The sequence below is a fragment of the Xenopus laevis genome, chromosome 3L, assembly GCF_017654675.1.
Source record: "Xenopus laevis strain J_2021 chromosome 3L, Xenopus_laevis_v10.1, whole genome shotgun sequence".
NCBI classification, from domain to species: Eukaryota; Metazoa; Chordata; class Amphibia; order Anura; family Pipidae; genus Xenopus; species Xenopus laevis.
Window position 1 is genome coordinate 133,960,444 of NC_054375.1, and position 12,007 is coordinate 133,972,450.

Consider the following 12,007-nt stretch of genomic DNA (forward strand, 5'->3'; position numbering starts at 1 on the left):
TTGCTAACAAGCAAAACTTTCACACCCTTATATCCTGCATATAGGTGCAGGTAATATATTTCTTAGGCACAATAATTCTGGAATTCCTGGAAGAAATGTGGCATATTTGAAGAAGAAAAAAAAAAAACGTCATTAATTTGCACTGTTAGCAAACGAGTCCCGTTATGCTTCTAAATAGAAAAATGAGTCAGAGTACATTGATATATCTGGAGTGTAAATGAATAACAGATATATACATACAAGAGCAGGCTTGGGGTACAGTGATCGACCTGTGTACAAGAGCAGGCTTGGGGTACAGTGTAGATCTATGTGTATACAGATAACGCAGAGGCAGGGTTGGGATGCAATGATAGCTGTGCATGTGTATATATGAACAGCAGGAGTGTAGGGCTGTTCAGTGCAGGAGATCAAAGAGAAAGTCGGGACATTTCAGTAACAATCCAGGACTGTGGGTTGGGCTGTCAAAATCAGAACTGTCCTGCAAAAAACATATGTGCATGATGGAAGGCACAGGGCAAAGTTAATGTGTAATTTAGTTCCATTAAAGAACTAAACCCGTAATTAAAAAAAACCCTACCCCCCTACCCTACATAGACCCCCTCCCTGCTCCCCCCCACGCTAATCTTAGTGAAGTAAGTGCCGTATCTGCGCATGCGCAGTTGGAGTAATTTTCTGTTTCGCGACTGCGCATGTGCCGAAAGTCACAGAAATTGCCGAAGCACTGGAAAAAGACCCGAAGATCACCGAAGCAGCTGAAGATGGCGCCCGTGAACTCCGCTGGGCAGAATCTGCACTGAGGGGTAAGTAAAGAGTTAGGAGCATTTAGCAAAGGTACCACCTAGGCTGGGGGGGGTCTTAGTATCAAGGTTTCGTTTCTCCTTTAAATCATGAATTTGTAGTTTCATTTATTTAGTTTCAATGGTGCCAACCCCCCCCCCCACCAATGTATATTATGTTCTTTTAGACTAATTTAATAACCTATAGTATACAGTATAGTGTATATAGGATTACATGTATTGTGCATGAAATATAGCTTGCTGCTTTGCACCCCACCACTTGCAGAGTGATTGCTTTAGATCCAAGTGATGCCACAGGAACAGCATTGTGTGTTACAGTGTTGTAGTGTGGATTGTGGTTATAGGGTTGTGCTTTTTGTATAGAGCTGGGGATTTTAGCACTGAAATACAGAGATACAGTAAGGCAGCGGGGAAGTATAAAAGTGCAGTGAAAAGCAACTCCTGTCATGTCTTGTCTTTGTCTAACGCCCACAGATATGCAACACCAAAAACAGCATGTTGTATTTATAGGATGAGTCCCCCTCTTTGCTGCACCAAAACTCTCTTTTCAAAGTGTGAAGGAGAGCTGAAATATTTTGCCTGCAGCCCCACAATGAAATCAACACCCACCTATGCTGTACCCGCAGTCTTCTGTACTATATACCTCTTTCATCCGAAAAACAGGAAAGACTCATAACAAGCAGACAGATAAATGCAGACAGGAAGGCAGAAAAACAGGTACATGACTCCCCAAAAGGACACTCGGCTTCTTTTTTAACATCAGAGTCATGACCCTGATGTGTTCTGCGGACTATTATCCTATTTTTATAACAGCAATGTTGACCTTGAACATGTAGGAGGTAGGAGGTTGTTTATTAAAGCTCAATCTATTCTGGTCAGGCTTTTAGTGGAAAAAACTTTTTGGAGATTTATTATACCCCAATGCTGCAAAAAGCCTGAATCTAAAACCTGTCGAAGTCATGTGTAAGTTGCAGATGTTCCTATGAAAAAATCCAGTAATTCGGGAGAAAAGTTCGAAAAAATAGTTCAGGTTTTCGATCGATTTTTTATCGAGTCTTTCCACAATCCAATTTTTTTGAGTTATTTTACTATCTATACTAGCAGCAATGACGTATTTGTTAATGAAGAGTTCTTATTTACATTTCCCCTTTTCCGTTCTACTCTCACCCTTTCCCTTTGTTTCATTCTCTCATTTTCTCCAATGTCCCTTCTTTAAAGGGGTTGTTCACCTTTAAATAAACTTTTAGGGGCCCATTTACTTAGCTCGAGTGAAGGAATAGAAGAAAAATAGTTCGAATTTCGAATGTTTTTTTTGGCTACTTCGACCATCGAATGGGCTACTTCGACCTTCGACTACGACCTTCAACTTCAAATCGAACGATTCCAACTAAATATCGTTCGACCATTCGAAGTACTGTCTCTTTAAAAAATTCTTCGACCCCCTAGTTCGCCACCTAAAACCTACCAAGGCCAATGTTAGCCTATGGGGGTGGTCCCCATAGGCTAAAATCCTTCGAATTGTTTGATTCAAAGTATTTAATTGTTCGAATGAACGATTATTCCTTCGATCGTAGGAATAACGGTAAATCCGTCAACTTCGATATTCGAAGTCGAAGGATGTTACTTTGACGGTCAAAAATCGAGGGTTAATTAACCCTCGATATTCAACCCTAGTTAAATGTGCCCCTTAGTGTGCTGTAGAGAGTGATATTCTGAGACAATTTGCCGTTGGTTTTCAGTTTTGTTTATTTTTGGAGGTATTTAGCTTTTTATTCAGCAGCTCTCCAGGTCTAAATTCCCCTAGCATCTGTGCATTGATTTGAATAAGAGACTGAAATGTGAATAGGAGAGGCCTGAATAAAAAGATAAGTAATAAAAAGTAGCAATAACCATAAATATGTAGCTTTGCAGAACCTTTGTTTTTTAGATGGGGTCATTGACCTTACTGGAAAGTCACTGGAAAGAAAAGAAAATGGCAAATAATTTAAAAAACTATAAAAAAAATATTATGAAGACCAATTCAAAGGTTGCTTTGAACTGGCCAAATATATATTTAAGATGTAAGAGTTAACAAGGCCTCTATGTCTTTAATACCCTATTCCTTTTCCCTAGTTACTGGGGAAAAGCTCATGTATCTAATTTCTAGTTTAAGTATTTGCATATCCAATGCTATGGGCCAGGAGGAGCTGTGACCACATCCTATCACACTCTGGTATAGTGAGAGAGAAGGGGTGGATCTTCCTCTTTGGCTGCTGGATGCTGATCCGGCTGGTTGTGCCCAGGGGAGTCTCAGTACAGCAAGGCCCAGAAAAGCCATGTGTCTAGAGGGACCGGGTCCTCCAGTGTATAAGTCGGGGAGCAGGGAACCCCGTGAATGAGGTTAGCTAAACAGGGTTAGTTCTGTCATAGACTCTCTAGGAGAGTAAGGTAGAGAGGACAGATAGTAAGAGCAGCTGGAGCTCCACCGAGGATTGTAGTAGTGAGTAGCCCAAGGCTATTGAATTGCCTAGAGTGAAGGGGCCACAGTGGATAGGGTGTTGGGATTAGAAAGGTGTTCTCCCTGACCACTCCACTGGGGGGGGAGCCAGACCACTCTGAGGTAAATTGCAGAAGAAAATGGATGTACTACCTGACTACCTTGCCTGATGGGAGTCACTGTCTCTGCTGTGTTCATGTAACCTGTTTCAGCCTACTGTATGGCATTGTGTATGCCTTGTAGCTCTGTAAGTAAACCCTGGGCTCATTTGTCTTATACAAATAAACTGTCATTCATTTGGTTCATCACAAGAATCTCCTGGCGCCCATTATTTCTATTTGGTAGCGTGAGAGTTGCAGTTAAACTACTCCACCTGGGAAATCTTCCATGTAGCGAAGGCCCTAGCCTGAAGTGTTTTGAGTCGCATATAACCCATTCTCTAACAACTAGCTGGACATTAACCCGTTTTTGGTCTGCCTGGTCAGATAAGCGTTACAATAATAATAGTTAATTAAAAGGTGAAACACCCCTATAAACCCTCTTTTATCCCCTATTCTGTTTTCATTTCTACTATGTACTCATCTCTTCCCATCCATCTGCTTTTGTATCCTACATACCCTTCAAACTGTCCTGTATTTCCACTTCTCTTACACTCTGCTTTCCTCTGCTGCCTTTACTGTTGCTTGGCTTTCCCAAGTGATAGCCTTTCCCAGCTTGTGAAGACCTCACTATTCATGGATGGCTCACCTTATTACATGCCTCTTCCATTAATGGCAGCCTTATAGTAGCACCTAACCTTTCCCAGCTCACAAAACCCAGGTAGATTCAGTTTCCTGCATTTATTATCAAATCAATATACATGTGAGATTTGCATTGCTCGATTTCCCAGTAACCTGTGGTTATGTTCTGTTAGAGTTGTCTGGTGATGAGGTTTGTAGATCTCTAGTAACTAGATGTTACCCCTGCTCTAGGTGTATAGGCCCATCACCAAGAAATGTAACCCTTCCAAAGAATAATTACAGTAATTCTTCCAGTATCACAGAAGGGAATGGCACGTACAACAGTGTGTATGTGGCACTGGCAAGACCAGAAACCAAACAAGAAAAAAAGAAAGGCTAGCTGCCCACTTACAAGTCAAAGATGAGATAGTGGAACCCTTCCTCTGATATACTGTCATGGAGCCGAACTGCAGAAAAAGAAACTTGTTACTATGTTACATACTATTATATTTTACTGCTTCACTATTTCTATTCCCCATACCATGGTCTCACCATTTTCTGGTCCACATATTCCCACATTCCCTACTATATGGAGGATAGTTCAAGAATACATTATATTCCAAAACTCTGAAACACTTTCACATATAAGGTGGCTGCACTCTGGCCCACGGTATAGTAGAGTGCTCAAAACAAATACACTTTTATTTGAAATGAATAGGGAAAGGGGGGTCAAACTGTGATTAAGGCTTTATGATTAAGGGTTTCCACTTGAAACACGTCAGGCTTTGTGTCTACTTGTTGAATGTTTTTTAACTTTGCAATACATGCGGGGAATGTAATAAAAGTCAGTAACGGAAAAACTATTCCCAATGCAAAAGGTTATGCTTTTGCACAAACAAATTTTGCTTTGCGTGAATTTAATATAGCTTTTGCGAACCCGGAAACTGTTTTGCGTCCACTTCTGACAGTGGAAGACTGTTTGCGAATTTTATTACATTGCGGGATGTGGATTTTTATTCTTATTGGTGCGAATTGTTTTTCTCTTTGCGACTTTAATTACACTCCCCCCATAGATTTTTAATAGTGGATAAGGAGTGCAAGTTTGACCCCTATTTTCTCCTATAGATTGTACAAGCGGAGGAGCACGCCAGTGAAGGCGGTTAAGTAGCGGCTTTTTCTTTTTTTGTTTACCTTTTTGACTAAAAACAGCAACATGGTGTTAATTAGGGATGCACCAAATCCAGGATTTGATTCGGGATTCGGCAAGGATTCAGCCTTTTTGGATTCGGGCGAATCCTTCTGCCCAGCCAGAACCTAATAATAATTTGCATATACTGATTTGCATACACTAATTTGCATATGCAAATTAGGGCAGGGAGGGAAATCACGTGACTTTTTGTCACAAAACAAGGAAGTAAAAAAGGTTTTCTCCTTCTCGCCCCTAATTTGCATATGCATATGGTTTGGTATTCAGCGGAATCTTTCGCGAAGGATTCGGGGGTTCGGCTGAATCCAAAATAGTGGATTCAGTGAATCCTTAGTGTTAATAAAGAATTGCATAACAATTCCAAACCTCCCTACAATAACGGTTCCACTTTATTCTTAGGAGCCTATTTATGAAGCCTCTGGTTGAGTTTTTAAAAGGGAAAACTCAAATCTTTAGAGGAAAAAAAAACACTCGGATTTTTAGATATTTATTATACCTCAAAAAATCCAAATCTGAAAATACTCCATCTCAAACCTGTCCAGGTCATGTTTAAATCAAGGGCAGATGTCTCTGAAGTTGTTTCTTGACATTGTCATCTGCTCTGCATAATCTGCTAAAGTCAAAGTTTTCTGGCAACAACTCGAAAATATCGTTCAATTCGGGCGACAATTCGTACGATTCGCATTGTCACATGATTTTGTTGCGACTTTCCCGCACTGACTTTTTAGAGCTGATTTCTTGATAAATTAGTTAAATTCGTGGATGGGAGTTAACTTTGTTTTAATTATAAAATTTGTTAAATTCCAGGAAATACACCCCTTAGAATTGCATAATTAGTATGTGTACAGAATCTTACACACTACTTAATACAGCTGTGCAGCGTATATACTATAGAGAGTAGAGAGCTGCAGGGTACAAATTGCAGAGCCACTTGAACATGTATTCTACTATTCATTTTCAATACCAGGTAAAACCTCTATACCCACTATACAGCCTTTTAACAATCTGCCGAGCAGACTGGAGTCTTATTATAATCACAACAAATCCTATTTATAAGCTTGGCAGTCTTAGTATTCGCAACATAATCGCTTTATTTCAAATGCACAATCAATGCACAGTTATTATATTTATTTTTATTTGTAAAATATAAGGGTATAAGAAGACAATGAGAAAAGGTGATTTTATATAAGCAATGGAGCTCGGAGTTGATTTTTGATATTTTTGATATTTTAAAGTAGAAGGTGCATTCATTCTTAAAATACATATCTTTCTATATTTGTAATGTTGCACACATTGACACCATTCACCAACAGTACATTTATAGGACCCAGTGTCGGACTGGGACACCAGGGGCCCACCCGAAAACCTTTGATCAGGGGCCCACCAATTAATCTTAGACCAGGGGCCACTCTCAGCACTATTTTTCTTCCTCTCCTCACTCAACCTCTGTTCTCCTATTCTCTTTTCTTCACATACTTTAATCTATTATTCCATCTATTTAGTCTCTTTGTTCTAATAGAAATATGGAATGACCATGAAATAGGCCAAATGTTTAGCAGCATGAGGGCCCACTGACACCTGGGCCCACCGGGAGTTTTCCTGGTATCCCTGTGGGCGAGTCCGACACTGATAGGACCTTTTATCCATAATGCTCAGGACCTGGTGTATTCCAGACAAGGGACCTTTCCATTATTTGGATCTTTATTTTTCCCTAGTTTTTTCTTACAGTGACTTCCGCTGGAAACAATGTAAAATAATGGCGACAGATCTGGCATTCGCATGGAGTAAAATAAACACACCACGATAAATTCGGCATTTATTTAACACAACTTTTTACACCGTTTTTTCAGGGAATTTTGTTTTACACAACATAATAAATATGCCCCTTTCTGGAAAGTTAAGGTGAAGGAAAGTCTGTTTGCACTTGGGGTTGCCAAGTGATTGTATTGACTTACCTCAAACCCCAGGCTGGTGCTCCTATTGCCAGAAAACTGCACCGGCCTGGGGTTATACCAGTGAGCACCACAGATCAATCCTCTTCTGTCTTCTTCTTTCTTCGCACGGTTGCGCATGCGCAATGGAATGAAAAGCTGAACTTTAACCTAAAAGTCAGCTATTTCGTTCTACTGCGCATGCATTTGCCCAGGGAAATTTGAAGGAAGAAGAAGATGGAAGAAGATCTCTCCGTGGTGCTTGCTAGAAAAACCCCAGGCTGGGGTTTCAGGTAAGTCAATACAATCACTTAGGGGTGCCTAATGCTTAACAAACAAATGCATAACATAGTATCTTACCAATATTTGGGTGCTTCAAGAGGCGGCAAATTCGAGCTTCTCGCTCAAGTTTTTGATGATCTGTAGGAAAATGGAAAGAGAACATCATGAGAATAATTGCAGAACCGCGCCGATTGTTCTCGTTGGGCCTTTAAGGTGGAACACAAAATAGAAACACAAAACGATTATTCATCACTAACAGCAATGCCCCATATACACTTTTTCAAGATCTAAAGTCACATGATTTAAAGGTTTTTGATAAGTTTGACCAGGCACTTGGGTACAGCCAAATCCAAATCCTGCAGATAAAGGCTCCGGGACTCAATGCATCCCTAATTTCAGGGACTTTAATTCCAAACATTTCAGATCCTATACAGTAGTTTTCCATTTTTCCATACTTCTCTTACTTCTACCATTTTGATTTCTCACATCCCTTCCATAATGTATTTTTCTTCCAATTGTATCTAATTCTTACATTTTTTCTGCCCCATCTGTTAAATTGCTTAACAAAGCCAATGCACAAGAACCATGAATATCTTGTGAATTATATCCTTATAAATAGTACTTGGTAATGTCATTGGTTATAATCGGAACATAGTGATGTCATTTCTGTTACATGACTTACTGAAATTGTGTATTATAATAAATAATGTACCCAAATAAAAAAATTCAGACAGGATTTTTAAGTAAAGTGACATGGTGATCAGCCAGTCGCTGCATCATAGCCACACAACTTGACATCACCGTCCACTCCCAAAACCCCCAAAATGTCAGTGGGGGTCATTTATCAACACTGGGCAAATTTGCCCATGGCAGTAACCCATGGCAACCAATAAAATTGCTGCATTCATTGTTCTACTTGCTAGCTTTAAAAAGCTAATCACCGATTGGTTGCTATAGGTAACTGCCCATGGGCAAATTTGCCCAGTGTTGATAAATGAGCCCTACTGACCTGATGTCACCCACTCGCAATATTGCCTGCCCCTGCCCCCTAGTGGGATGCTCCTTCCCCAAAAGGTGGCAGCCCTACAGTAGTTACACACAATAAATTCCATAAGTTTGGATTCCTTGGTGCGAACGTTAACCAAGAACGTTAACCAACCTTTTACTTCTCTCATTTCTGTTATCCGTTAAGTACATTATCTACTGTATAGACTAGGGATATAGATAATGTATAGATAATGTAGGACTAACATTTCCTGCATTTTGGCACTCCTTATCCCACCAACCAACCGCTCAAATTTGCTTTGTACGAGTGGCCCAAAATATGCATGTACTTGTACTTTATTTCCATTAATATTTATGAAAAATAGACTGTTAAACCATTAGTTAGGTATCTACATACAAAGGTAGGTGATCAGAGAAATCCTTCCCCTGTTTTTCTGTCTGACATCATCCAGCCAAGTTACAGGCTGGAGAGCCATCCGATTGGCTCGGCACCCCAGTGCATCCTTGGGGGAGAGAGAGAGAGAGTGCCGGACTTTGGAGCCTTTTGCACAGGGCCTCCAACAGTAGTATAGGGTTGTATGCTGCAACATCCAGTCAGAACCAGTTCTTGTGAGACTGTCTAAGCTGTTGCATCTGTAGAAGTGAGAGAGAGCCCATTGTGTTCCCTGCCAATCTGATAGAGACTCAGGAGGAGAAAGGTGCCACTAGTGAGATTGATCCCGCTGCAGAGCTACCTGTAATCTCTAGTGTGACTCCCTCTGAGAGTACCCCAGTGAGTAAGTCATCCAAGGGAGGATACTGGCAAGGATACAAACGTGGGACAGGTCTTGTGCATTTACCTGCTACGTGGGAGCGGCTGCTAAGTTCCAACGGGAGAGGTATTTTTGGGAAAGGTAGCGCTACCTGGGAAGGGACTTGCCTAAATACAGCAGGTCTTTCAATAGGTATTGCATTAGTCTTTCAATTACATTTAGAAATAACTATAAAACTTTTGCAACATTTTAAAGGTATTGTAAATCACTGAAACAAATCAAAATTGCTCATAGTGACCCTCTGAGCACTTTTGCACTTAATTTTATTTTTCCCCATAGACAGTCAATATTTATTGGGCTGGTGGGCGGGCTTTTTGGTCCTCTGTTTATTTGAAATGCCAGGAGCAAGTTGGGACCTGGACATTTCTCTGGTCAGTCTTTCCCTCAGACTTTCCCTTTTTCATTAACTTAATTTTCTACCAAGTCCAGAAGGCAGTAATTACCAGTGGGTGGTGCTATTGTTTCAAATTCATTATATCAGCAGTTAAAAAAAACTACATTTTTGTTGGCCCTCTGTTTACTTGAAATGCCAGTTCATAGTTTAAGTCCCAATTAGACCTGAATGTTTTTCTGGTCAGTCTTTCCCTTTCCCTCAGAATTTCCCTTTTTCGTTAACTTAATTTTCTACCAAGTCCAGAAGACAGTAATTACCAGCAGGCGGTGCTGTTGTTTTAAATTCATTATATTAGCAATGTCGGCACTAACTTCATTTTCTACCAATTCCAGAAGGCAGTAATTATCAGTCTTGTTTAATAGTTAATAGTATAAAGTTATACTTTGTTGATATGTAATATACAGTACTAGAGCCATGCTTAGCCTGTAATATTCTTTTAAAACTGTGCTTAGTGATGTCATCAGTAATAATTGGTGCTAATGCAATTTGTCACATGACTTACTGAAAATTGTGTATTACAAAATGTATCCATGCCTAAGTGCCCTCGGGGGCATGAAATGCATCGGGCCAATGGAAATACTGATCTTTTTAAAATTAATCTACAATAAATAATATTTATATATTATTTTTGTTGGCCCTTGTGGAGATTCTTGAGTGCCTGGATGCCACCTGTTTCCTGCCATTTGTTTATTACAAAATGTGTCCTCTGTTAAAAAAAAAATATAAAGATTATATTGTCATGGAACTCCTCTGTGACCTATATCCTTATATCCTTATATAATATATATATATATAATTTTACAATAGGGGCACATTACTTCCCATGTACAGCATACGTAGGCTGAACATCAATCATCTGACCTAGAATCATATTAAATGTGCTGACTGTTCACCCTTAATCTCTGTGCTGCTTGGTTGTTTACTGATAAACACCTTTTCTGAGAATAATGAAGCTGTTGGGAAATCTGATGGGTATCTCACGGCCATAAAAATCCCCTGTACAATAAAAGAACTATAGAAGCTTCCATATATTATGCATGCTATCATCAGAACAAGCCTGTTTTATTTACACCGGAAAACCACGGGTAATGTTTAGATTTTGGTGTTATTAAACTTTTGATTTATATTCAAATTTATAGACACATTTTCTAGCAGCATGAATGAATACATTTATTCCACTTTATGACTTCGGTTTCCTTCTTACTTTCCCTACGGCAGAAAATTAGGTATTATCAGTGACCACTATGTAAATCACCAAGCTATTAGTGCTTTACAGCTCTTAATGTGGGAAGGTTAGAAACAGAAAGCCTAAAAATGCATATGGCTAGAGAAACTGTATTTCATATACTCAGTAGCGTCACTAGAAGGGGGCGGTCCCTGGTGCGTTCGCACCCCCTGCTCCCCCGGTAGTTCCACCACTGCATATACTGATCTTACTGTACCCCCAAGCAGTCAAGTAACTTTAGCGGGTCCAGGCCGCAGGATCTGCTTCCTCTATAGCTGAAAAGAATAACCCCCTCCTTAGCTGCTCTCATATCTGTGGGTGGATAAGGGGGATGCAGGTGAGTGGGAGACTCCAGGGTGGGGTGGGGGCAGATGGGGGATCTGGGTAGGGATAACCATGTTCCAGGCCCCTCAGAAGATTTTTTGCAGGGGGTCCTGGCACCACACTAGTTATGCCACTGCCCCAGGGAGAGGTCTAGCAGTAACGATCTAGGCCAAACCCTTGGATGTTGCTCCCAGTTGCCTCAAAGCAGGTGCTTATTTTTAAATCCCAGGCTTGGAGGCAAGTTTTGGTTGCATTAAAAACAAGTGTACTGCCATACAGTCTCCTCTAGGCTGCCAGTCCATATAGGGGCTATCAAAAGCAAAGCACAGCCCTTATTTGGCACCCCAGGAACATTTTTCATGCTTGAGTTGCTCCCCAAAGTTTGAATGTGACTCGGGTGAAAAAAACTTGGGGACCCCAGATCTAGACCTTTAAAACTGCACAGGAGCTGATATCTTGTAATGTAAGACCATCTTTACTAACGCTGCTCATGCTCAGTGTGTCCTGGGCTTCCCTTGAGAATCTAAGTTTAGTGGCTGTTGAGTATCATCAAGCAGAAAAGACTGTACGTCAGTCATAGAAGCTGATTGTACAGGGCCAATTATTACATTTTGAAGTAGACTTTACTGTGTTTACTGAATAATGCAAGTGGGTGCCTGTGACTTGAGTCAGCAGAAAAGTAGGAGAGGTACTGGGGGAACTTGTGTCTGAGATTTAGGGGGCTATTTACTAAACTTCGAATGCAAAAATCACCAAAAATGTGAGATATTTTTTTTGTAAAAAGCCGACTTCAAAATCACTAATTTTTTGGAATATATTAAACCCCGAAGATGGA

General features: G+C 40.3%; 1 protein-coding gene across 20 annotated transcripts in view; it reads right to left on the minus strand.

Annotated features, from left to right (window-relative positions):
- Nucleotides 1–12,007, minus strand: part of camk2b.L (calcium/calmodulin dependent protein kinase (CaM kinase) II beta L homeolog) — a 95,053-nt gene that overhangs the window by 37,878 nt on the left and 45,168 nt on the right. For all 20 annotated transcript variants that reach the window (XM_041584990.1, XM_041584986.1, XM_041584988.1 and 17 more), the window contains 2 exon segments: nt 7,491–7,550; nt 4,405–4,459 (listed from right to left, as the gene is read on the minus strand). In XM_041584990.1, the coding sequence (XP_041440924.1) occupies nt 4,405–4,459; nt 7,491–7,550 (115 nt within the window).